The sequence below is a fragment of the Cetorhinus maximus genome, chromosome X, assembly GCF_964194155.1.
Source record: "Cetorhinus maximus chromosome X, sCetMax3.hap1.1, whole genome shotgun sequence".
In the NCBI taxonomy this organism is placed as follows: domain Eukaryota; kingdom Metazoa; phylum Chordata; class Chondrichthyes; order Lamniformes; family Cetorhinidae; genus Cetorhinus; species Cetorhinus maximus.
Genome location: NC_135917.1, coordinates 3993139 through 4021008, shown reverse-complemented (window position 1 = coordinate 4021008; position 27870 = coordinate 3993139). Strand labels below are relative to the sequence as shown.

Here is a 27870-nt window from a genome sequence, read left to right as displayed (position 1 = left end):
TTGCACGTGTGGACCTTTTTAAATGGGGGAGGGAAAGGGAAGGAGAAGGAAGAGGATGTTAGTTGACACCTGACATAGCAAGACCTATCAAATAAATAAGACTTTAAGCTACAAGGCTGTCTGTCACCTTGACATTGCTTCCCATTGCTTGAACCTTGCTTGCCGTGGCTCAGTGGGTAGCACTCTTGACTCTGAGTCAGGAGACAGCAGGTTCAGGTTCCATTCCCGCAAGTTGAACACAGAAATCTGGCTGACACTCAATGTTCCTTCTAAGGTGAGCTGCCGTGCAGCAATTGGGAATACGCAGGAACAAACAGGCTGCACACAAGCGACACTACCATTAAAATGCATGCATGTGTGGTCATGCATCATCTTAAAGGGACCATGCAGTACAACAAGCTGGTTGCACACAGCAAGCAGAAGTTAGAGGGAACATTGCTGACACTCCAATGCAGTATTGAAACACTGCACGATCGGAGGTGCTGGCTTTCAGATGAAACTTTAGACCGAGACCCCCTCTGTTCTCTCAGGTGGGCTTAAAGGATCCCATGGTACTATTTTGAAGAAGAGCAGGGAAGTTATCCTTGGTGTCTTGGCCAATATTTCTCCTTCAATCAGCATCACATAAACAGATTATCTGGTCTTTATCACATTGCTGTTTGTGTGAGTTTGCTGTGCGCATATTGGCTGCTGTGCTTCCTACATTACCATCATGACTACACTTCAACTGTACTTCATTGGCTGTAAAGCACTTTGGGATATTCTGAGGTCGTGAAAAGCGCTATGTAAATGCAAGTTTTTTTTAATAGACTTCCCATCCAAATGAGATGGGGATAGAGGAAGAAACAGGCAAGCTGACTGCATTAAGCACTTCTAGGAGTGGATCACAAAATCTAAGCTGACACTTCAGTGCAGCATTGTCAGAGGTGTTCCCTTTCAGATAAGATGTCAACCTGAGGCTCTATTTACCTTTTCGGGTAAATGTAAAATATCCCATGTCACTATCTGAACAGTGGCCAACGTCTACCTCCTGAACCAACATCACTGACAGATTAACTGATCTCATCTGATGTTTTTGTGGAAGCTTGCTGTGCGCTAAATTGGTTGCTGCATTTACCTATAAAACAGTGACTACACTTCAAAAGTAACTGATTGGTTGTGAAACGCTTTGGGAGGTCCTGAGGATGTGAAAGGTACTATATAAATGCGAGTCCTTTTTTTCTTATGATATCAGTGTGAGATGCTTATGGCATCCTTGAGGTATATCTATGTGCATTGAAAAGCTGCAAATGATCTTGTGCATTTGAAGGGTCAATAAATAAATAGTTGCTGAGCACAATATCGGGCCTGCAAATAATAAACTAATTAGCATACTCTGAGGAAGGTATTAGATACAGAAATCAATGGTGATTATTAATTGACGAATCAACGTGGAATGCAAAACCATGTATTCTCCTGTGTGACTCTCAACAGAATGTCCCAATTAACTTATCTGAGAAGGCACAATGTGGCCTCCCTACGTGCAACAGTGACTACATTTCAAAAGTATTTCATTGGCTGTAAAGCACTTTGGGATGTCCTGAGTTCATGAAAGGTGCAATAGAAATGCAATCTATTCTTTTCTCTTCTCCCTTTCTTTGGCTTAGGATCTCTACTTCCTGCTCCCTTCAGTCATAGAATGTGTGACATAGGGGCAGGTGCATGACTTACTTGTTAAAGAAAGAGAGGTAACTACTAGTTTTAGCTTTAAGTTAGATTCTTTTACTGGTATGTGACAACTATATCAAATGAAGATTAAGAGTATGTGGAAGTTACAGTGAGAGATCTGTCGATTCCAGGGAAATTCTGCCCCCCACAAGACTATGTACGTGATTATAAAACTACGATCATCTGATGTATATAGGTAATTGGTCACTAGAGGTAGACATGTTTCAATCATATGCTTTCACATGTTGTTATGCATCTTGTGTACTTTTCTTCTACACCATCCAATACGAAAGTAAAATTTCATTAGCTATTAACTGAGGGGTTGAGATTTGTGCAACTAAATAATAAAAGACAGTGAAGTTGTATTACTTCCTCATTAACGTTGCATCTGAATAAGCTCACAAACATAAATTTCAAACACAGTATTATACATGGAGGATCAGTTTGAGACTGTTTTCTCCTAAACTTGAGCACTAGAATTCAAACCCTTGTCTGCCTCAACACTTAAATTATTTGCACTGAGCTCCCCAAATGGTAAGCAAATGTAGCTGTCAGTCAGGTACTGAGACCATTCCTTCTCTCTATTATGACAGGAGTGGGCTTGGCTTTAATATGTCCTTTGTGATCCGTTAGCTTGTTGTCAGTCAAGCCTGAATTTTCTGATCCGTGTTAAGGTAATTGTGTTGGGAAAATCTATGCCTCTTTGCCAGTCCCATACATTAAGTTTTTTTTATTCATTCACAGGATACAGGCATCGCTGGCAAGTCCAGCATTTATTGCTCATCCTTAACTGCCCTTTAGATTGTGGTGATGTGCTGGCTTCTTGCCTCAATGTAAATGTAGCAGTTTGATACAACTTTTAGCCTTTTCAGAGAGTTGTTAAGAGTCAAACACATTTCTATGGCGTCACATATTGCCTAGGCCAAGTAAGGAAAGCAGGTTTCCTTCCCTAAAGGACATTAGCGATCTAGATGGGATTTTAAAACAATCTGGTAGTTATCAACTTTTAAATTCTAGATCTATTTAATTAATTGAATTCAAATTCCCCAACTGCCCTGGTGGGGTTTGAATTCACATCACCGGATCATTAGTTTAGGCTTCTGGATTACTAGTTCCAGTAACATAACCACTATTGTACTAGAACCATGTAGTCAGTTTGGTGATGGGGTGCAGGGCTGGGGTGCCTGCAAACCCAGAAAGAGTTCGCACCTTTATGAGATGAGAGTTGAACATTTTTAAAGAACACTTACAGTCCATGTAGCTGCAAACTCACCCCTCACAGTTTCTTTGCTATCTTCATCCTGGGCAAAATTTCCCCCTGTCGAGGGGGGATGAGCGGGAGCGGGTATGAGCACCTCCCGGTCAGGGGGGGTGCTGCCATTTTACATGGGTGGGTCAATTAAGGCCCGCCCAGTGTGACGTCTGCCAGGAAGCGCTATGCGCTCCCTGTGCAGGTGGGGGGGTGGGAATTCCCTCAGCCAGGAGTGCACTCTTTCGTGCATGCACCTGAAAGAGCGCACAGATCTCCCTGAGGCTAAGTGCTGCCTCAGGGAGTTCGGCTCAGATTTTCAACTTTTGGTATTAATAAAGGAGTTTAAAAATTTTCCCTGCCATGTCCCCTCATGTGACACTGTCATGTCCATAACTTTTATTCAAACCTTTCATTAAAATTTAAAAACCCTCATGAAACCTCATCCCGCCCACCTGGGCTCCAGGCCTGCCCGCCAACCTTAAGGTTGGATGGGCAGGTCCATTAATGAGCTGATTTGGTTTTCTAATGGCCTTAATAGGCCGTTGACAGGTCGGCATCTGACTCAGCTGCGCCCCCGCTGACCTGAAAATAGAAATGACGTGGGGTGACGTTGGGAGTTCCGCCCAATGTCACCGCGTGTCATTTTACGTGTTGGCGAGTGGGCCCCACCCCCGCTCGCCGACCGGAAGATCCTGCCCAGTGGTGCAACACACTTGTGCCTTTCATGGGCTATGTCAACTCTATTAGTCAATGATTTTTGTCCAGGAAACGACAGATTCTAGTCATATACTAAATAACCTGCTGTTCTGGAATCCCTCCCCCAAAAGGACACAACTATCAGTGGCAGAGTCAAATATTACAAATAATTGTGTTTTATGAAGTATGATTGTCTCTGTTCTCATTCATTGACTTCTACATTTATCCATTTCCCTTCTTTCTTCCCCTACCTTGTGTTTTTATTTCCTAAAGTAACAATTTCATTTATCTATTTCTAGATTAGATATGATTTTAATATTTTGTCCCATACAAACCTGTAGATTGTCAAAGTTGCAATAAAGTTGCATCTGATTTTGTATTATTGCACTACTTATGATACATGCTCCTGCTCAAATGAGCTATGAAATGGAACTGCGGGATTTGGCTCACATTTAATCACTGGCTTTCATGCCAATAAGACATAGTCCTAAATGGGTGTCTGTTGCTTTTTCACTGGCAACCAAGGAAAATTGAAAGCCAAGTTACTGACATCTTCATTGCACCTCCTATGGAGAACACAAGTAGAATTCCGTGAGCAGGTAATCTGGCAATATGCTTTGGGATTGACATAATATGAGGAAGTGATGTTGGAGTTTAATTTTTAAATAAATAAAAGATTTGACGATCCTTTGTTGTCTGTTATTTAAGAATTGACCTTCTCTGTGACAGTGCTATAGAAGTCATATCTAGTTTTGCGAGAGAACAGAACAGATTTTCTAATCATTTGCCTGAATGCATCTTTATTAGGGCTGAAATGGGACTTTGCATCCCTTACATTTAAAGTTAGTTTGAGAAACTGGAAGCATGTTTCAAGTCTTAAGGAGAATCAGTGCAATCAACATCACTTATGTGGTGTTTCATATAAAATGTTTGTATTATATTGGCTCAGTTGGTAGGTCTTTATCTCTAAGTCAGAAAGGTTGTGGGTTCAAGCCTCACCCCAGGATCTGAGCACACAATTTAGGCTGACAGTTCTGTGCAGTACTATAAGGATGGTTGGTGTCTCATTAAGAAGTGCTACCCTTCAGATGACACAGGAAACCAAGGCCTTGTCTGCCTGTTCTGGTGGTTATAAAATATTCCAAAGCACTATTCAAAAGGCTATAAAATCCATTAGTATCCTGGCCAAGTGCATCTTACTATGCAAGCGCAGGAGATGCAACACCTGCTCTTTTACCCCTTCCCTTCTCACCATCCAAAGCCCCAAACACTCCTAGCTGAGACAGCAATGTACTTGTATTTCTTTCAATTTAGCATTCTGTATTTCTGCTTATGATGTGGTCTCCTCTACATTGGGGAAACAAAACGCAGATTGGGTGATCATTTTGCGGAACACTTCTTTGTGACCCCAAGCTTCCAGTCATTCTGACCTTTCTGTCTTTGATCAGCTGCAATGTTCCAATGAAGATCAACACAAGCTCGAGGAACAGCATCTCCTGCTAATATCTAATAGGTTCTGTGTGATGGATGGCAAATACCCAGTAGTTTAAGGCAATAAGATGTTGGGTATTGACGAGTTAATTATACTCAGATGTGTATATAAAGAGTCAGCCAGCACTGGGTGTCTGGCTGATGCCATCCAAGATCTCAAGATGGTCGTGCTTGCATACGTGGGCTGGAGGAGGCGCAGGTGTGCGGTGGACTCTTGTCTGAGCGAACCCTTGCTCAGACAGAATTCCACATTGGCCCCAAACCTCGAATCCTCCATCGGGTAGCGGGGCCCCACACCCTGAGCCGCCTCATGGAAATGCCCTCTGTGCCTTTTAGCTCAGCTCAGAGTGGTTTCCTGTATGGGCTGCTGCTGCATCCCTTCACTTCCTTGCCTTTGCTCACTGTCTGGACATGCCCTGACAACCTTGTTGCTGCCCGGTGGCAGTGGTGCCCAGTGGAGGGCTCTCTACTCGGGAGTCCTCCCACTTACCACTGGGCACCTGGGGTGTAGGGTCCTGCATGCAGCAGTCCCGTACAACCATAGGTTGTCCCGGTTCACGGACTCCCAAGATGCCTGTGCGTTTTGCGGCCTTGTGGAGTCCGTGAACCATGCCTATGTCTCGTGTTGTAGGCTGCACCCCCTGGGCGGGGGGACTGTGTTCGAGTGGAGAGGTAAACTCTGCAATAAATAGTGTCTACCAAAGTACCCTAATCTCAGTGCCTTCTTCACAAACAGGCTTGAGAATTTCTCTGACATCTCCTATTTCGACAGGGCGCTTTCTATACTCAACATTGAGTTCAACAATTTTAGATTGTAACCTCCATCCACATTTTGTCTCCTTTTTCTTCCTGGGCTGTTTTTTCTCTCTTATCTCCATGTTTTTGCTTTTGGATGATAGCTATTCAAACCTCTAAGCAATCTTTTGTTTCTTTACTTCCCAATCTCTTAGCCTTGCACCATGAAATCTTTTGTCATTTAATCTCTCCTGCCCTCTGCCCTGTCACAGCCCTTCCCATTTGTTCTTCTTTCACCCCCTTCACTTGCACAAAACCTATTACATTTCTAACTTTACCCAGTTCTGATGAAAGGTGTTAACTCTGTTTTGCTATCCACAGATGCTGCCAGAGTTGCTGAGTAGTTCCAGTATTTTCTGTTCAAAAGTAGTTACTTGGGAAGTGCTTGGGGATGTGACATGGTGCCATATAACTAAATTCTTTCTGTAAATTGTTTTCCTACAAAATGTTAGGCCAATGTAGGCTAGGGATAAACAAGTTCTGCTGGAGAGCAGTTGTATTAGCTAATTAGTCTAATCTGGTTTCTGTAACTGTCACAGAGCTGACTTTTCTGAATTTCAGATAGTACAGTAGAAATACAGGGCTCTGAGTGCAGCTTGCAAACAGATTGCAGCTTGAACCGAGTGTAAAGCTAGGAGTTGAGGGAGTTTGGTGAAGGGAGGGAGGAGGTGCTCCTTTTTTTTCTATCCTTTTCACCCTCAAGCATTTGCAGTGGAAGAAGCTGATTGGTGAGTAACTGGTAAGTTATTCTATGTCGAATAAATAGTGTGTAAAGTTAAGGTATGGCAGGGCAGCTCGGCCAAGTGGAATGTGCCCCCTGTGGTATGTGGGAAGTCGTGGATGCACCATGTGTCCAAGACAAACACATCTGCAGGAAGTGCCATCAGCTTTAGAAGTTTGAGCTCCGGGTTTCCAAACTTGAGCAGTGGCTGGAGTCACTGTAGTGCATCTGTGAGGCAGAGAACTATGTGGATAGCACATTTAGAGAGGTGGTCACACCGCAGGTTAGGAACGTGCAGGCAGAGAGGAACTGGGTGACCAACAGGCAGTCTAAGAGAAACAGGCAGGTGATGCAGGAGTCCCCTGACTTCATCTTGCTTGCTAACCGGTTTTCCATTTTGGATACTGGTGAGGCGATGGTTCCTCAGAGGAGTACAGCAAGAGCCAGGTCCATGGCACCACAGATGACTCACCTGCACAGGAGGGGAGAAAGAAGAATGGAAAGGCAATAATGAGAAGGGATTTGTTAGTTAGGGGAACAGATGCGTGTTTCTGTGATTGTAGATGTGATTCCAGGATGGTATGTTGCCTCCCTGGTGCCAGGGTCAAGGATGTCACAAAGTGGCTGCAGGACATTCTTCTGGAGTAGGGTGAACAGCCAGAGGTCGTGGTCCACATTTGTACAAACGACTTAGGTAGGAAGAGGGGTGAGATCCTCAAAGCAGATTTTAGGGAGTTAGGAAAGAAATTAAAAAGGAGCACCTCAAAAGCAGTAATTTCAGGCTTGGTCAAAATCCTGTAACTGCCTAACAGCACTGTGGGTGGACCCACACCACATGGACTGCAGCGGTTCAAGAAGGCAGCTCACCACAACCTTCTCAAGGGCAATTGGGGATGGGCAATAAATGTTGGCCTAGCCAGTGACACCCACATCTCATGAATGAATAAAAAAAATCACCCAGTGCTATGCGCTACTGAGCATAGGCATAGGAGGATTGCGTGATTGAACATGTGGCTGGAGAATTGGTGTAGGAGGGAAGGCATCAGATTTCTGAGGCATTGGGACTATTAAATGGGACCTATACAAGCTTCCTGTACTTGAGTGGGTTGCACCTTAGCAGGACTGGGACTAACATCCTCACTAGTGCTATGAGGAGGGTTTAAACTAGATTGGCAGGGGGTTGGGAACCTGAGAGGGAGCTCAGATTGGAGGGAAGCAAAGCTGGTAACAGGAAGTAGAAAAGTAGTAAGAGAAATTAGAAGGCAGACAAAACAAAAGCAAGCATCAGATAGGACAAGAACGCGGAATGAAGTTAAGAAGACAAAGTTAAGGGCATTCTATCAATGCATGCAGCATTTGCAACAAGGTAGATGATGTGAAGGCGCAAATAGAGGTCAATGGGTATGGTTTAATTGTCATTGCAGAGATCTGGTTACAGGGTGACCAGGACCGGGAGCTGAATATTTCAGGGATATTTGTCATTTAGGAAGGATAGGCAGAGGGGAAAAGGTGGTAGGGTAGCATTGCTAATAAGGGATGAGATCAGCTGATTAGTGAGAGAGGATCTTCGATCAAAGAATCAAGATATAGAATCAGTTTGAGTGGAGTTAAGAAACAGCAAGGGGCAGCAAACATTCTGTTTATTACAAACTTCTCTAAAACATTAATAATGCAAACCTGATGGCAGGCTTTACATTCACAGTCATGCTTGATTATTTCCAAACCATTCTCCACGTTTATCTGCAATGAAGAGTTAAGGAGACCAGTTGGATGTGGCTATGAATTAACTGACACAGAAACTGCTCAATTGTAAATGCTCACAATCCTGCTCACTGAGCAATTCAGTATCAAATTCTCAAGCAGTAAATGTAAATTTTTAGTTGAATCATTTAATGCACTATTGCATCGCAGATTAGATTAGTAAAATGAGTCATCAAAAATCCAACCATGGCTTTGATGTGATTTTTACACATGGAATCACTTAACAGAATTAGAAAGCCCCTATTTATCAGCCCAATTAGGAAGGTTAATGTATGTCCTCATGAGGAGTCTCATATCAGCCCAGTTTCAATAAAATTCTATTCTCTTCTTCCATTGTACAGTACAGGTACAATGAGCAGGCCTGACCATTTTTGCATTTAGCTTATTCTCAACCATTATATATAGAATGCTTATATTCCAGACAAGAAAAGATACCAGGGTCAGTAAATCAAGTCCTGGGAGATCATTTGGTGTAGTTCTTTCTTCATGGAGTTTTTTTTATTTGTTTTTTTTTACATTTCACAGAGGTATTTTGAATTCTCCTGAGGTTCTTATATATCTCGCACTCAAGACCTGGCCTGCAAGACAATGCAGCAAAATGTTCCAAAGTGCTTCACAGGAGCACAATCAGGCACAAATTGACACTAAACCAAACAAGGATATATTAGGACAGGTGAGAGGTGGTGAGATTAAGGGGGAAATTCCAGAGCTTTGGGTCTAGGTAGCTGAATAAGGCATGACCACTAATGGTGGTATGAAGGGATATGCACAACAGCGCAGAATTGGGGGCATACTGAGATCTTGGAGGGTTGTAGGACTGGAGGTGGTTACAGAGATAAGGAGGGGTGAGACCATAGACGGATTTGAACACAAAGATAAGAACTTTAAAAATAAGACTAAAAATCCTGAAGCTCTGCATTAGTGAGCCACATTTTGCTAAGCCAAAACCTATTACAGAACTCCCCAGCTTCTTGTTGATGTTATACATTTCAGTGGGGCCCCCAGGAAGAACATAAAATGCAGTTAAAGCCATATACATAAGATCTGACTCTATTACTCTTTGAGATTGATGCAAAATAATCACAAAAACAGCCAGTCTGTTTTTGGGGAAGGGGAAGCCAGGGATTTCCAGCATTTGTCACCTTACAGTTAAATAACAAACTCTGACCTTAAATGTACCTAAGAAGAGCTAATCCAGGATGTCCCCATTTACAGCAATATGATTGCACCTCCTAAAAGAGAAATTTAGGAGCAGAGTAATTACGTGGTTTAATACTGTCCTTCTAAAAATTGTATTATATCTCATTATGAACATCATCACACACTGTGGGAAGCTGGAGTGTTAATATACTCCAAATTTAAGGCAGTCAACTGTACACTCTATACTGTGTTGCTAGAAGCCCAAGACCTGTCAATGTACAGACATGTGGAAAATTAAACTTTTAGTGTTTAGTTTACATCTAGAAATTCAAAATGTGACTGTCCAGCTTTGGGCTGGACAGATACACTAATCATGGCAACCCCCTGGAAAATAACAGTATATAATAAAAACAAATGAGCAACCAGTAAAGGATAGTTTTTAAATATAAAAACCTATATGGCACCTTTCACAACCTTAGAATGTGCTTTACTGCCAATTAAATGCTTTTGAAGTGTAATCACTTGTGCAATGCAGGAAACTGGGCAGCCAATTTGCAGATTGTCTTTTAGATGTTGGTTGAGGAATATATACTTTCTAAGACACCAGGGAGAAACCACCTGTTTTCCTTTGAATATTGTCATGGGACCTTTTACGTCCACCTGAGAGGACAGATGGGGCCTGGGTTTAACATCTAATTTTAAAGACAGGACAGTGTACTCCCTCAAAGTGTCATCCTGGATTTTGTGCTGAAGTCTCTTGAGTGGGGCTTGACCCACAATCACAGAGGCAAGAGTGCTACCAACTGAAGCCAAGTCAACACCTGAAGCTTTGAAACCTTTGTAGAAAAAAGGTTGGTAACCAGAGGACACGGATTTAAGCGTTTTGGCAAAAGAACTAGAGGCGACATGAGGAAACATTTTAAATTGTTCATTTGGAATGCACTGCCTAAAAGGGGAAATTAAACAAATTCAATAGTAACTTTGAAAATAGAACTGGAGATATACTTGAAGGAGAAAAATTTCGCAAGCTGTGGCGGAGAGCGGGATTAATTGGAAAACTCTGTCAAAGTAGCACAGGGATAATGGACGAAATGGCCTCCTTCTGTGCCTGAATTATTTTATAAAGTAATCTCATTTAATGCCTCTGAATAACAAAAGTAGATACTCAACAATACATTCGCAATTTAAAGAGACTATTTAAACGCTTCCTAAATCATTCTGAGGAACAAACCATATATCAGTAACTTCCCGCCTGAAGGAAGAGACTGCTCGGATGACCCGGAAATTATAAGTCTTAACTTTTTCTAGGGTAATATTTTAATAACTTTATAAATTATTATAACTATCGAGTGTTCCCTGTGAGTAGAGGGACATACATAAGATCGAAAGAAATTATCAAGAAAAAAAATTGCAGTCACACTGGTGCTGTGACCCGGAAGTGTTTGTGTGTCGCACCTTCGGTTAAGTTTGGGGCCTGGATGGAGCGAGGAGAGGCAGGGGACGAATAAACGAGTAAGCTGCGAATTTGTGGGAAAACGGGTGAGTTTTCCTTGTGAGATTGGCACATAGTGTTCGTGTTTTTTTCGCGCCAAGTGAATGATTGTGATGGAAACGAGCGGCGGCTTTGGGGCTGCTGATCTCTTGTGCCTTTCAGTAACTTTCAGGGTCAGTGTCCGTTTTGGATACGCAATGATAAATATTGTGTGTTTCCTTTATCAATTCTTGCTCTTTCTCTTTATTCCCCACTCCCCAAAAGTTGCGAGTCCTAGTCCTACACTATAACTTGTGGTCGTTTTTCATGTGAGCTTCAACTATGTGTTGTGCTATTTGGCTGTGGGAGGCTTTGCAGTCAAGGCTGATTCTGCCTTCTCCCATTGTCTGCACCTATGAAGCTTCCAGAAGAGATCACTTGATAGTAATTAAGATTGGGAACCCTGAGTTGATTTTTCTCCCCCAGTCCACTCCAGAAATATTATCCATTCTGGTATCCCACCACTACTGAAGATCACGCTTAAGTTCTTTCTGTTCTATGGCTCAGTACCACAGCAACTTGTGAATTTACCCAATGAACTAATGTCACCCTTGTCAAAGTACAGCTTGATTGTACTCTGCTGTAAACAGTTGGGTTGAATGAGTTAACCTGACTTCGTGTCACTGTCTCAACAATAGTTTACATTTTTTTAGCTGATTTTAAAGATGTGTTGCCTTGTATTTGGAATGACTGCAATGCTGTTGGAATCATTACAGTTGTTTTTTTTATAGTGATACATTGGTGCTGAGCTAGACAGTGTTCCAATACAAGTTGATACACAAAATAGATAATGTGTTTATGTCACAAATAAAAATTATGTTCAGCTGTTTTTCTGGGAACATAATGTGATCCTGGGGCTTTACTGGTGTTACATTTAACTTGATTCTTAAATTAACAGACCAGAGTGTCTCCAAATTGGGTTTCCACGTGTTACAATCCAACCCAACAGACCAACCAAAGTCACAAGGAGCATTCTCTGTAGTAACTACCATGAAATTATCTTTTGTCGTCATCCTCAATCTCTCTGCAGTTTTTGAGACAGTTAACCAAACCATCCTCCTCCAACATCCTCTTCATGGTCTAGCTTGGTGGGCCTGCCCTCTCTTGCTTTTGTTCTTACCCATCTGATTGGAGCCAGAGCATCTGCAACGTCCTCATCTAGCCCTGACACCATTTCCTCCACAGTCCAGCAAGGATCTATCCTTGGTCTCCTTTCTCCTGGGGTCATGTTCTACATGTACACTGTATCTAGGCCTGCCTTCCCATTACCTCTCTCAATCCCTCTGTTGTCAGGTTGCTTATTTTGGATGAGCTGCAATTTCCCTCTGGTAAACAGTAAGACTGAATAATCATCCTCAGCCCAGGTACTGAAGTCCTGGGGTGACCCTTGCCTCCACATCAAAAAGTGGGAAGCTCAAGTCTGAGTGCCAGTGGTGAGGGAACCATACCCAAACCTGCTACCTTCTGGAGGGGGAAATATGTGGAAGTGCACGCAATCACTTGCTCCTGAGTAGAATAAACAGCATCAGTCTTGCATCAGAACAGATTTATTATGTTTTAAGATTGCTCTGCTCACTGTTCACCATCACAAGTGAAGCTTGCAAATAAATGTATCATTCTTGTGAAATAACATTTTCATGTGACCCACTGGCACTAATTGAAACATTGTGTCATCTAAGCAAAAAGTGGATCCGAACAAATCTGGCTACTGCTAAATTCAGCCCCCTCACATGGAATTTGCGTTGTGTTTACAAATAGGCCATTCGGCCCAATGGGTCAATGCTCCACATGAGCCATCATCCTTGTTAGTATTCAAAAAACCTGGCCATAGCCATTTGTATGGGCTCAGTGACCAAATTGATAAATAGGTAATCTTGGCAAACAAACGAGTTGAAGCAAAAAAAAATCCCCATGATTTTCTTTTCTTGAATTCTGAGCCTTTCCCATTTATGAAAGAACAATTGCAGTAAATGACCTCGAGCAAATTGTTCTTTCAGTAAGAAAAGGCCGAGGTCTGTGATTCAGCATCTGACTGAGGAAAAAGAAGTTACTGAGCAGAACTGACCTGGTGAAGCGATGCTTATGTGATTGAGAATGGGTGGAGGTCAAGGTTACTAGCTACTTTCACAAAAGAGGGGGGGCTAATAGATTTAATAACCTGTAGTGGATCGTAAAGGTGCTAGAGTCAGTTAAAGGTGAAAGTCCTGTGCACACTGAGGTCGGGAGGTGCAAAGTGACTTCTAGCACATAGCTACACACTGTTAGTTTGTACTGGGTGCAGTGTAAGTTTGATCCCTTTCAAAACCTAGGCATTTCTGGAGAATTGTGCCTCTTGGGGAATTTCCTATACTTTTTCAATATTGTTAAGATAGGGACTCCTGGCCATACTTTCCCACCATTTAACAATTAAATGCCTGGTGGGGAGGAGCTCTGCAGAGGCGTCAAAGCACAGCTTCAGTTGAACTCCTTGCTGGATTCAGTGCAGAGCACTGTTAACAATATATCTCCAGTCTGCTGCTTATGATTGGTATCTGTAGTGTAGCTGAAACATAAAATGCAGGGTAGGGGTGTAAAAGTGCTGTATACAATAGAGGTTATTTTAGTCAGGTGTTTTGAAAATGTAGGACAGACTGAACTCCAAAATGGATGGGAAAGCAAGGTGAACTTGCTGGAGACAGATTTCATTTTTTAAAAAAATTTTGTTTTACAGATCTATAAGCTATTGATCAATGAGACAGCTTTGCATGGAAAGCCTCATACTGTGACTTTGATTGTATTACGCTGCCACGGATGATGAGCAATTCTGCTTCGGCTGTTCAGAATAGCTCTCTGGAGGGAAGAAGCTTAGATAAAGGTATCGTATACACTAGTGATTGGTGTGGGGGTGCTTTATTTATCTGGAGAAACACTAATATAGCTTGGGAGGGGGATTTTGGGGGCGGGTGAGTTCCAAACTCTCTGCAATAATGGATACATGAGAGAAGGATGTAACAAATGAGATAATCAAGTGACAATCTGAACTGAGTGGCTTTCACAGTTGTCTGCTATTGAAGGCCAACAAACAGGTTCCTGTCTGCATTATGGAATACTGCCATTTCTCCCCCTCCCATATTTTAGTTGTATGGATTCCCTCCTTGGACTGAGGGGTAAACAGCTTCTGCCCCTTGGTCTCTGCTAATGCTAATCTATAACTGTCCACTTGAGGGTCCTCCCAATGGCTCAGGATAAGAATGTATCTCTGCTGTGAATGCTGTGAGTTAGCTTATTTTGGATTGGGCAATGGTGGGTGGGGTGACAGTTGCCCTCAATGTCTTTTTAGCTAGGGAGGAGAAAGAAACAAGACAAGTTTCCTGATTGATTGCAATCCAGTGGACCCCCCACCCCCAACCACCACTACCACCACCCCCTCCCCCAATGGAAAGTCTGTGTGTTTGCATGATCTGGGATGAGGAGAGATTGAGTAGAATGGGCCTATATTTTCTGGAGTTTAGAATGTGAGCTGATCTCAGTATAACGTATAAAATTTCTAGAGGGCTTAGTGGGATCGATGTTGAGAGCCTGTTTTTCCTCTTGGCTGGAGAGTCTAGAACACCGGGTCATAATCTCTGGGTAAGGGGGTCGGTCATTTTGGACTGAGAAGAGAAATTTCCGCACTCAAAATGTTGTGAATCTTTGGAATTCTCTACCCCAGGGAGCAGTGAATGCTCAGTCGTTCAAATATTCAAGTCTGAGCTTGATGGATTTTTGCACACAAAGTGAATCGAGGGATAGGGCAGGAAAATGGAGTTGAGGTCGAAGAGAAGCTGATATATTGAATGGTGGAGCAGGCTCAAGGGGCTGTATAGCATTCTCCTCCTATTTCTTATGATTTTATGTAATAGCTTATCACTCTTTCTCATGAAGTGTGACCTCTGGATGGGAAAGATGATGATGCCTGGTGCTTTTGGGGAACATTGAGGGGGCAGGGAGGAAGAGACTCTTCTCCAGGAGATATGTGGCAGTGACCTGCATAAGTGCTCAAATTTATTTATTTTTTGTTTTATTGCTTACCTTTGAGTCATAAGTGGCCTCTCCTCGCTACTGCTCCAATGTTAAGTTTTCTCAGTGGAATGAGTTATTCAAGGATTATAGCAAATGTTTGGCTCATAAAATGGGGTTGGAGTGGACAGGAGCCGTGGTCTTTTTATCAAGCAGTTCCTTCAGGATTTGCAGTGGATGTAATGGAATATTAGTTAACTTGTGCTGTGTGCTTTCCACATGATTTTATTTGTGAATTCTTGCTAATTTAGCGAAGACTTTCTTCCACCATTTTGGACCTGCCTTTAATTAAAATGGAAGACTGTCTTTTTCAAATGTTTGAAGTCATTCTTCCAGTTTTGCTGCCGTTTTTGTCCCTTTCTTGAAGTAACAAGGGATCAATTCCTGTAATCCATTCTGACCTCTCCTCTCAAAAAATGCAATCACCAGCTGGTCCCAGACTCTCTCTCTGCTGTGTGCTACAGTAACTGACTTTTGGCTTGGGTGTCAGCAGGGGTGCTGCAATAGGTTAGGGAAAGGAAACTCTCTTTAGCAAGGATTTGCATTCAAATGATCCCTGATGCTGCTGGGAGATGTTAAAAGGTTGTGATTGGGCTTGAATGTAATTTGGACCTCACTCATCCTGCAGTCAAATAATCTGCGCTGACACTTGCTGTCAAGGCTCATACCCAAATAAAGCCCACTTGGGAACGAGGTAACAGTGGGTATGCAATGCCGATAGAGCTATACCCCAGCAATGGTCAACTTTCTGGAGATAATGCGGAAGAGGTTGATAAAACTAACGTCTTTGAATGAAAGACTAAAATTACTTCAGCTAACAGGTTTGGTCACAATCAGTGTAAATAGATAACGTGTACTTTGGGACAATACAGAAGTCGTTTAGAGTCACAGTATTAAAACAAGTAATTAAATCTTGCTGCCTAGCTGTATATTAGATCATATGGATGGTAAAGCTCATCAATTTTTACATGAAATAATGAGCAATGCTTTCTCTTTTATTTGTAAAGCTGATCAGCAGTGTGCACTAGGTGCTTTTGGGACAAGGCTTATGTCGACAGGATCTGTGGGGAGATCTGATGGGGACCAGTCCCCCTCGGCACAGAAACGCACAGCAACTCAAGCTTTCAGTCTACTTCCCAAACGCAGAAGCTCATCCAGGTAATGCAAGGGTGGAAATGCTATGCCTCTTCTGCTCATCCACAGGCTCTTTTTTATTTACATGTAATTTATGTTACAGCGCCACATCGACTTGAAATGGTCCTCTACCATATGTGTTGCCCCTCACTCAATGCTCTGAATTCTGTTTATGCTGTGGGGCGGAGTTCTGAGCATTGGAACTGGCAGAAAACTAGATTATGGACATGCAGTTGCTTCCAAATTGCAATTAAAGTTTGGCAGTAGCTTGTGGTGGTACTAATGGCCATTTATATTTGCTGTCAGTTGCACTTTTACCTCCCAAAGCCAGGGAGGTGAAGTCACCTTGGGAGATGATGTTCTGCACTTGGTGAGGTGTGTACATGACCTCACTTGCACTAATGACGTGTCTGCAACAGAGTGTTTGCCATAGACCTTTTCATAATATAAATGGAGTATCAAACTAGGATCCATAATATACCAGCGAGCCTCTATGGATAGACCCCTTTGACACAGGACTGGCCAGGCTCACCCTAGCAGAGCCTGCGCACTGTAAACAGTGATGTTTATTGGGGGAGTTAATTAATGAGAATTTGTCAAAGGTTTCAAACTCTCAGAAGCTCTGTCCACCCCTCAATTTGAAAGCTTGTTGCTGGGTGTTCTCCCCTTTCCATGCACGTTTGGCTGAGTAAATGAAGTTGATGAAATTATTTGAGTTTTTAAAAAAATTTTATCTTCTCCTCTTTGGGTCACTTGTTGAGTGATCTCCTTCCATGCCCCTCTGATTGCTGGTCACGAGCTTTCCAGACTGCTTGTTCTGTGGGGTAGGAAGGAATGGTCTCTTCCTGTAGTGTTCTTTCTTTCATTGGTGCTAGTCAATTCTGTGACAGTGGCAGCTGTCAACCCATAGCTCGAGCCTCCTGGCACACTGTGCTGCACCACTTGTGATTTAACTCCAATTTAAGTGACTTTTACATGAATCTGTTATAAAGTTGTGATTCTTTAAAAGTTCATGATTTGCAATGTTTAGATAATATGTTCACCACTAAAATTAATGGGCCACATGCCAATTACTGAGGTTATACAGATATTAGGCATTTATGACCCCGGTCTTGGGATTCATACTGTTGTTGAGCAGGATGAGTAGCCGTACCAAGGAATGGCCAAAGTGGACGCTTTATGGCTTGTTTTAGTACTGGTACACGAGCATTTTAATGCTTGTACTAGTTTGTTTTAAAAATTGCTCACCATCATTTGTTCCCCAATTCTCCTCTCCACTAAGCATGATTTTTATGCTTGCATAGGGTTCCAGGGGTTTTATCAGCCCTCTGGTACCCCACTCAAGCAAATGTTCTAAGTGAATGCGCCTAGGCAGTAAGTGTTGGATTGCTTGACCCATAAAGGGCATCACAGCAAAGCTGTGGTGCAGGGAGTGAAGATAAACTTTCAATTTTATGCTGAGAGTTTACTTTATATAATAAAAAAAAATTGACCAGCTTTCTTCACTTCAAGGTGAGGGATGTCTGTGCTGGACATTGAAGTATAATATTGTTTGGCAACCTAGTGTTGGTACCAAGAATGTTCAAGATAGCTGTAGCATAAATAGAAAGTTCCCTCTATCTTTCCCAATAAATGTGCCTTAACTCCTAAACTCAGGAGACCACCTTTCCTCACCAATGTGAATGTTCCCTATCCAATATCCGCTGTTCTTGACTGCTTGTTGAGTGTATTTTGTATTGACCAAATTGTGAGCAGTTTTGTACTGTAGATTCACATTCTTGGGATTGGAGTGGGACTGCCTTAAACTCATTTCATATTATAGTCTGGCACGTGCCGAACATTGTCCTCCTGCACCCTAAATCTTTTGATGTTTCCATCTCAACAGAGAGAGAGCTTTTGCGCCATCAGTTTGGACTGGATTCAAACTCAAATCTGAGTTGAAGCAACAGTGTTCTTGGCCAATGCATTACTGAGACCTCCAGATCTAAATTTTAAGTTGGGAACAATTTCTTTCTTTGACAATAGTTCAGATTTTAATTGCTGCATCTGGAGCAGCTGGGACACGCTTCCTAGTCCTACAGTGCTGTGTTGTTTGGTCATTTTCTTTTGAACCACTGACTGACCATTCTTGCATTATTCCCTTTTCCAGATCCATAAAACGCAAGAAGTTTGATGATGAGCTAGTTGAGAGCAGCTTGGCTAAATCTTCCACTCGGGCAAAGGGCCCAACAGGGATGGAACCTGGGCGATACTCTGGGAGTGAGCCATCATCCAACGAGAAGAGAAAAGTATCTACTGTACAAACACACGGAGAAAACAAAATGCTGGAAATGCACAGCAGATCCATCAGCATTTGAGAAAACAAAAAGAGGAGATTAATGCTTGACCAGAGACTTTTAATTGACCTGTCTTTTCTCGTCTATCAGAAGCTGATGGAACTGCTATAAGCTTCCATTTCCAGCACATTTGGTTCTTGATTTCCACCATCTGCAATGTTTTCTGTTTTATTTGTGCAATTTGGATAATTGGTTCATGGGATTAGTGTTTTCTCATTCCCTATATATATGTCACTGCTTGGTTAAGTAGAGTCATTATGGCGCAGGAGGCTGCCATTTGGCACATCAACTCCATGCTGGCCCTGTAGAGCAACCCAGTCAGTCCCATTCCCCTGCAATGTAAAGAAAGTTTTGCTTGCTGTGAGGTGTTTTCATTGGACTGTTTTCCAAATAGAGTGGCACAATGAATAAGTGCTGAATAGTGCTGCCGTGACATGTGGCGTCTAGCAGTGCAGTTGGGGTGTGATGTAAGGCAAAGATGTTGAGACCACAACCAGATCATCATGATCTTATTGAATGGCGGAGCAGGAGTAGGCCATTTGGCCCTAAGTGCTATGTCCTAAAGATGCAATTGGGTTGGGAGCAGTCACAAACTACCTGACCTTTACTCCCAAAGTTTGGCATTGTCTTGAAACCTTCAGTAGTGTTACTGTCTTGAGTCATTCTCCAATCTATCCATTGAGGCCTGTGATTTGTAGCCCCATACTGCAGTTCCCAGTACTTGCTGCTCGTGTCAAGAATCACGCATTAATGGATGAATCAAAGGAGGTTGACACTGAAATCTATGTTGGAATTACTCAAGGTTAAAATTATGTAGTAGCTTCTTTCTTGTGGTGAGAACCAGCTAATGACTGATGTGCAGAGTTTGGGTACATTGGGATTAAGTGTGAACATGAGCTACGTGGTGCTTTAGCAGCAGCAGTTGCCAGAAATATACAACAGTTCAGTCAGCATTTTGGTTGCAGCCCTTTATCAGAACTGATGGAATCAAGCTGAAGACCTCATTATAGAATAGACCAAAAATGGGAGGGGTGTAGATGTCAGGAGTTCAAACTTTTTTAAACCCGTTTTGGGATGCGGGCATCGCTGTTGGTGGTGAGCTGCTTTCTTGAACCGCTGCAGTCCCTGTGATGTAGGTATACCCACAGTGCCGTTAAGAAGTTCCAGGATTTTGACCCAGCGACAGTGAAGGAACGATGATATATTTCCAAGTCAGGATGGTAAGTGGCTTGGAGGGGAACTTGCAGTTCCCTTGTGTCACAAAAACATAAACATAAGAAATAGGAGCAGGAGTAGGCTATTTGGCCCCTCGAGCCTGCCCTGCCGTTCAATAAAATCATGGCTCATCTGATTGTGGTCTCAATTCCACTTTCCTGCCTGCCTCCCATAACCCTTTACTCCCTTGTTCATCAAAAATCTGTCTAACTCAGTCTTGAATATATTCAATGATCCAGCCTCCACTGCTTTTTGGGAAGAGAATTCCAAAGATTAACAGCCCTGAGAAAAAAAATTCCTCCTCATCTCGGTCTTAAATGGGGGATCCCTCATTTTGAAACTGAGTCCCCAAGGTCAAAATTTCCCCTGTGGAGGGGAAACATCCTATCAGCATCAAGACAGTCAAGCCCTCTCAGAATTTTTTATCTTTCAATAAGACACCTCTCATTCTTCTGAACTCCAATGAGTATAGGCGTAACCTGCATCTGCTGTCCTTATCCTTCTAGATGATAGAGGTCACGGGTTTGGAAGATGCTGTCAAAGGAGCCTTGGTGAGTTGCTGCAGTGCATCTTGTATATGAAACACACTGCTGCTACTGTGTGACGGAGGCAGAGGGAATGAATGTGTGTGGTTGGGGTGCCAATCAAGTGGGCTGCTTTGTCCTGGATGGTGTTGAATTTCTTGAGTGTTGGAGCTGCACTCATCCACGCAAGTGGAGAGTATTCCATCACACTCCTGACTGAGATCATCACTGAAATCAAGCAAGCAAGCATTCAGGTGCAGCAAGCAGTTAAGGCAAATGGTATGTTGGCCTTCATTGCGAGAGGGCATGAGTACAGGGGTAAGGATGTCTTACTGCAGCTGTACAGGTCCTTGGTGAGATCACCCCTGGAGTATTGTGCGCAGTTTTGGCCTCCTTACTTAAGGGATATACTTGCCATAGAGGGAGTGCAGCGAAGGTTCACCAGACTGATTCCTGGAATGGCAAGATTGTCGTATGAGGAGAGATTGGGCCGACTGGGCCTGTATTCACTGGAGTTTAGAAGAATGAGAGGGGATCTCACTGAAATGTATAAAATTCTGACAGGGATGGACAGACTGGATGTAGGGATGATGTTTCCTCTGGCTGGGGCGTCTAGAATAAGGGGTCACGGTCTCAGGATACAGGGTAGACCATTTAAGATAAAGCTGAGGAGAAACTTCTTCACTCAGAGGGTGGTGAACCTATGGAATTCTCTACCACAGAGGGTTTAGGAGGCCAAGTCACTGAATATATTTAAGAAGGAAATAGATAGATTTCTAGACTCTAAAGACATCAAGGAGTATGGGGAGAGAGTGGGACTATGGCGTTGAGATAGCGGATCAGCCATGATCATATTGAATGGTGGAGCAGGTTCGAAGGGCTAAATGACCTACGCCTGCTCCTATTTTCTATGTTTCTATGACTTGCACCTTGTAGATAGTGGATGGGCCTTGGGAAGTCAGGAGGTGAGTTACTTGCCGCAGAATTCCCAGCCTCTGACCTGCCAGTTCAAATGATGTTTCAGGTGTGATTTATTTTCCCACCCTCTGATGTTGATTGACCTGCTGAACATTTCCAGCATTTTCTGTTTATTATTGCAAACCTCTTATCATTTTGGGTTTTATTTTGAACTTTTCTATATCTGTTCCTTACCCACTGAAGTATGGTTTATTCTCTGAATTTTATCACATAGCCTATATGTTAGATGAACACCTTAATCTGGTAACTAAATTGTTTGTGTAAGACGAGCTGTTGAACCACTGGGTTAGTTATAGATTATCCTGTCCAGGCCATGTATTTGGTTAGCATTTAATACAGCCCTGTGATTCTTGTAGCAGATATCAAAATCCACCACAGTGCCATCAGCTCCCAGCAGCATCGCCAAGCGGCTGAAGAAAAGCAAGCAGCCACTTCAAGTCACAAAGGATCTTGGACGATGGAAGCCAACAGATGACTTGCTGTTAATAAATGCAGTCTTGCAGGTAAAGTGGAGGGGGCAAGGAGAGATTTAAGTTTAACAAATATTGGATCAAAGTAGCCTTTCTCTTTGTACTTTACATAATGGAAGCCTGTGTTCTCTGAAATTTGGAACCTTGTATCAGCTTTTCATTTATTTGCAGCATCCCATGGCTCATCCTCTGAGTGACCTAACGAATATTAAAACACAAGCAAAAGACTGTGGATGCTGAGAATCAAAAATAAAAAGACAAAGTGCTGGAAATACTCAGCAGGTCTGTCTGGCAGCAACTGTGAAGAGAAAAACAGAGTTAATGTTTCGGACAGTTCCGAAGAAGAGTCATTGAACTCGAAACGGGTCACATTCTGTTTTCATTCCATTGTATCTTTAGCAGTGTTTTGGGAATCGCACTCCATGTTTCTGTTTTGTGATGACAATTTAAAAGCCTTAACCATATTCCTCTTAACAGTCTCTTCCTATTGTCCCTGTTTTCTTTTGCAGTGCACAATGATACAGCACCGTGCTGCTTATGGCCGTAACAGCATCTGTGTAATAAAATGATGCTGCTGGCTTTAACAAAAGACATTTCAAGACCTTCCCTTTTGTTCCACTTGACCCTCCTCCATTTCACAACAGCAGAAAACCCATCTCGTTTCTACTTTTCTTCAGTCCTGAAGAAGAGTCACATTGGACTTGAAACGTTAACTCTGTTTCTCTCTCCGCAGATGCTGCCAGACCTGCTGAGTTTTTCCAGCATTTTCTGTTTTTATTTCGGATCTCCAGCATCCACAGTATTTAATTGGAAGCATTTACTCTGTCCAAACCAGTGTAAATTCTGTGTTCATTTAAATTGTTTGAAACCTGGAAGTAAACTTAATACCACACAAACTCATCTTTGCTTTATCCCATTTTTTTTCTCTCTATTTTGTATCTCTGCGCACTGCCAGTACTGCTGGTTTCTTGGCGGTTGACTTCCACCTTTAGTGCATTCCCATGTATTTTTTAAAGACCCTTTTCAGTTCCAGACCTGTTGTCTAATTTGCCTTGTAATCTGCAAAAGTGATTTGCTGGGCCAACATATTAGTCCAGAAAGAAAATTCACTTTGAAGATTTTGATAATGTGATATGGTGCTAATATTTTTCATTACTCACTTCTGTCTACAATCTACCTGTTAATCTTCCTGTATTCTATAGCAACCATCACTTATTTAATCAGATAACTGCATTGTGCATACTTGGCATATATTTATGTAAGGAGGCAAAATTGTATCCAGACAAGCAGAAATATTCCTTTGGTATTTCAGCTCATGGCTTTCATCCATTTGATTCTCTTGTAGTGCCTGATTCTTGTAGCTAGGTGGTACTACAGTGCTGCTTTCAATTGTAGAGAAGCGATGAGAAACTGAGACAAGTTATGAGGAATGTGCAGAAGTTAAAAGTAAAAGAGGAAGACTGAAGGAAGCAGTGAATCAAGAGGAAAAATAAACTTTTATATCAAAAATGATCTTAGAATGGGTCAGAATAGAGGAATGAATATGAGCTGCATCATTTGTGGCCTAAGGTGTGTGGCACTTTATGATGTCGTGGAAGATGTGACTGATTTTTCCAATTCTAAGCCTAATCTTCAGGGCCTGGTTCAGTTGCTCATTGTAGGCACTCTGGTTGCTAAGCAATAATTGTTTAGTTCAGCATTTTCTGCAGTGAGAGGGTGACACTTGTTTAAAGTGTGTTTTGTTATGCCCATAAATGTAAACTGTAGTCACTTAATGAAAATTGTGAACATGTGGCATAAATCTGAGTGAAACCTCCATTGCACATATTACAATTTACTGAATCTGTTGTGAATCACCTGACCATTTTTCTCCTTTCTTTAATTTATTCCTTGAGCTAGGGAAGGGATCAAGGTTCCTGGTCCTTGTCACTACCATGTGATCCCTGCTGGAAAATGTACATGAGCTAGGAGCAGGGGGTGAGGAGAGAATCTGTCTCTGCTGGGGTACCCATGCATTTGAATAGTGCTGACACAACCTGGCTTGTACACAATGAGCAGCTATTTGAGGTGAGGTTCTGCATTGTTGGCAGCACCTGGGGAACTTCACCCCTGTACAATTCACTGCCTTCAGGAGAGAAGTGATAAAGATTGTGGTTGTGGGGGTGGGCTGTTGGTGAGAGGGAAAGAGTGTAGAAAAAGACATGCGTGGTAACTGCCTTGTGTCTTATGTAGCTGGAATGGTAATGTTCTGCAACTGAACTCACTGGATCATTCTGCATTGCTGTGTAAAGCATCTAATAATCGATAATGTTAGCAACCTGCCCTCTGGTGGTATTTGCACACTTAGTCTTACAGTGCATGTTTCTGCTCCTTCTGGGGTCTGATGTTGCATTTTTGAATTACAGACAAATGATTTAACTGCAGTGCACCTTGGAGTGAAGTTCAGCTGTCGTTTCACGTTGCGAGAGATCCAGGAACGATGGTATGCACTGCTGTACGATCCTGTGATATCCAAGTAAGTGAACTGTCCAGAAAACGAAAAGCTGTTGAGCTGCATTTTAAGACTGTGTGACAATATTCCATTCCTCCTGTCTTTTTTTCTTTATAATGAACCTGAATGTTCTGCTCGTCAGTGTGGGAAGTTGGTGCTGAAGAATGAGCATTTTTCACCTTGAGCACCCAGTGTTGGATGTTGGAGGTGCTTCAGCAGCCCCTACTGCCCTAGAGTGACATTTTGCCTGAATAATGGAATAATTTGTACTGAAATCTGGGCGGTTTTCTGTGGTGTGCTTGACCTGTGGCTCAAACTCAATTCATATAGGATCCCTACATCCAGCAGGTAGAGATGACGCTTATCCCTTCAAATGAATTGGCTTTAATTCCAAGTTAGAGATGAAAGGTTGGTGTTTAAGCCACCTTATACCTTTTTTTTTTAAGTTTAACTTTGGCCATTTTTATTTTTCTTCCCTCTTAACCTGTACTGTTCTGCCTATTCCTTCCCCCTCTCCCCCCCAGTGCCAAGCACTGGTAATATTGATGAGGCAATTTACTAGCCCATTTTCGACTCACAAATTGTACAGGTAGAAACTGTTGGCATGTGGGCAGGGGTGTGTCCAATCAGGAATATTTGGATGTGGCAAATTTTGATGCCACCTCTGCGATATCGCAAGTCTATACACTAGTGTACTTTCCCATTTCAAACAAATCTGTGTCTGGTATAATTGTTGCGATTTTAAGATCACTACAGTTGTGGAAGACGATTGGACCAGAAATTGTAAGCATGATTGTGAGGTTCAGATGTGTGCAAATTGCTTAAAGTTTTGCTCAATGTCAGACCAGCTTTTGGATTTCACAGAATGTTACAGTAAAAAACTCTTTCCTCCCTACCTGTCTCTTGAGTAGGTCATGGCATTGAAAGTTCACGTGAACCCAGATCTCTTAATAGCTGTTTGTTCTTTCAGACTGGCTTGTCAGGCGATGAGACAGCTTCATCCTGAAGCAATTGCAGCAATTCAGGCCAAAGCTCTATATAGCAAGGCAGAGGAGCAACAGTTGGCAAAGATTGGATCGGTAATGTATGCATTATTTTCCATAGGGCCAAATTACAGTCTGAATTATCTTTCTTTTCAGAACTAGACTTTGGAGTGGGTGGTGAGGTGTGGGGAAGAGAGAGCAGGTTGTTAAATGCAATTGCTTACTTTTGAGGGCCAAATTGGTACCAACCCATGACTTGAAGGGGATTATATACAGAATAGTGCACACAATGAAGAATGTCTCCAATATGTTGATGGGTCCTGGTTCAATTCCAACTGAGTTCAGTCAGAACAACTGTTGGGATAGTGCCCCAATAGTGGGGAAGCGACATCCAAGGTCCCTGTTCCTGACAGCTATCTGATAATTGCTTTTGGAGCATTTTTGTGGGTAAACGTTGGGTGGACCTTAAGTTATGATGCCCTCTGTGGTCAAAGAGGTGGTGGCATTGTCCCTGCTCACACATGAAGGACAGCCTTTAGAGTGAAACACTGGAGAGCTGCTGGTACTTGGTGGAGCTATTCTCCAGCAAACCTTAGAGCCTTTAGAAGAGGGAAGAAAAATGTGTGTGCATTAATGAAACATTTAATGTGACTCCCTAATACTAGTGAATGTTACAATAAAACATATCCAATTTAAATGGACTTGGATTTGGAATTGAATTGGAGCTGGTCCCTGAAAAAAAAAACAAGCATCTTTCTTTGGTTTGGGTGATGGAGGTTTTACATGTCTTTGACTGGCGATTTTGACCTTCTGATGGGGCAATGCTGACAGGATCTTCTGCTATGGTTTACCTTACCTTTTCTGTTCTATCCACAGACCAGTCAGCCCACGCTGGACACCTTTCAGGAGTTACTGAATAAATATCCAAACGTTTTCTATCAGTCGCGCACTGCCAAATCTCTGCAGGTTCACTGGCAGCTGATGAAACAGTACTACCTCTTAGAAGATCAAACAGGTAAAAGCAGGCTGTTTGGCTGCTGAGCAGAGAATAACCATTGATCCGTCACTTTCTGCATACTCTTAGATGTTGAAGGGACTTCCCAATATGCTGATGAGGGCCACCTTTAACTTGTCCCTGGTGTATGCACGTTTCAACCGCATCACCCTAGGTTCGTCATGAAAGACCTAGGTACCTCTTGTGTGATGTGTAGATGGATTAATGTTGTATTAACATTTAACAGCAGTCAAATGTTAGTGAGCTTCTCTTGGGTGCATGGCCTCCTTATTGAATGGTGGAACAGGTGCAAGAAGCTGACTGACCTCCTGTCCCTATGCTTCTGTATTGAGTTGTACAAATCAGGAAGTCCCATATTTGTGTTAAGTCACCTGATCTGAACCAGGGAAGCAGAATCACCCAGGAGCTGATTGTCCTGAACCTTGCTGGACAGTGGCTCATTAACATTGACTTATCTGATGCCCCCACCCCTTAAAATCTTTTGAAACTAAATTTGTTGACACTTGCTGTCCAAGCTCACACAGATGGTGAATGTTGGCAGGTATGAGGTGCATCTGAAGAATGCATTGAGTGAAGTACCAGGGGGCACCCAGTGTGTATTCCACTTGTTACCTGGTGGAGAGTTCATGCCTTCAGGAGAGATGAAAATTTCTTTCTTTCTGTTTTTTAAAAAAAAAAGGCCAATCTGGCACAACAAAGCAAAACAAGAGAGCTGAATCCTAATCACACCATTATTGATGTGTCTTGGGGCTGGGTATCGTTTGAGTCCGGGAATGCATATTGCTACTCAGTTGGCCCGGGTGAGGCATCTTGACAGGAAGGGGAAAGGAAAGGGCAAGAAAAGGTCACGGGAAATTGAGTATAATTCATCAGTAAGTATGTGCTGACCATTGGTGAATAGCACAAATAGCAGTGGTGAGACCTGGAGCCAGAGCGATTCCATGCTTTGGGCTAAAGAAAGTTATAGGTGCCTTTCTCTTTTTCTCCTGCCCCCTTCTATCTTCTGTCCTGCACTCTGGAATTTTCACCTAAACCATATTATACCTCTTTCCCCCACTTCAAATTTCTCTCTCTTTCTGAGCAGTCCTTCAGTCACTCTCCAAACTGCTCTTTTGCTCAGTGTCTGGTTTTGCCGTTACGAAATACTTTTGGACATTCTTACATTAAAGGTTTAATGTAAATGTGCTTTTCTGCTGTTCATTAAATAAATTACACGTTAACCTGATGTGGTGACTTTACTGAATTTTCCTGACTGGTTCTTTACTCTCTTTCTAGTTCAACCATTACCGAAGGGAGATCAAGTTTTGAATTTTTCTGATGCTGAAGACATGATCGATGACAGCAAACTCAAGTAAGAGTTTGAAGATTTGTATAGGTTGGGAAACTGAATGTGATTTTCCCCCCACGTTGATATTCTTGTCAAAATGACCTCTTGAGCAGTGAAATAAGACGAGAGATAGGATGTTAGCCTTGCACCTCTGGAGCCTGGGTTTCAATCCAGCATACACTACAGGAAGTTTTTCTTTCTTTGGGTGTACCAACCTAATATGGGTTGAGTCTCAACCCAATTCCTAGTGTGAGAGTTTGTGCAA

General features: G+C 42.5%; 1 protein-coding gene across 3 annotated transcripts in view; it reads left to right on the top strand.

Annotated features, from left to right (window-relative positions):
• The first annotated feature begins 10924 nt into the window (after positions 1–10924).
• mcrs1 (microspherule protein 1) overlaps positions 10925–27870 on the top strand; it is a 28299-nt gene continuing 11353 nt past the window's right edge. The window contains exons 1-9 of one of the 3 annotated variants that reach the window (XM_078534511.1): positions 10925–11102; positions 13805–13948; positions 16140–16290; positions 18416–18554; positions 21676–21822; positions 24195–24304; positions 25251–25359; positions 26140–26278; positions 27554–27629. In XM_078534511.1, the coding sequence (XP_078390637.1) occupies positions 13885–13948; positions 16140–16290; positions 18416–18554; positions 21676–21822; positions 24195–24304; positions 25251–25359; positions 26140–26278; positions 27554–27629 (935 nt within the window). In that variant the 5' untranslated portion in view covers positions 10925–11102; positions 13805–13884. Of the gene's footprint in view, positions 11103–13804; positions 13949–16139; positions 16291–18415; positions 18564–21675; positions 21823–24194; positions 24305–25250; positions 25360–26139; positions 26279–27553; positions 27630–27870 lie in introns of all 3 variants that reach the window. The other 2 variants (XM_078534509.1, XM_078534510.1) reach the window with 2 other exon arrangements.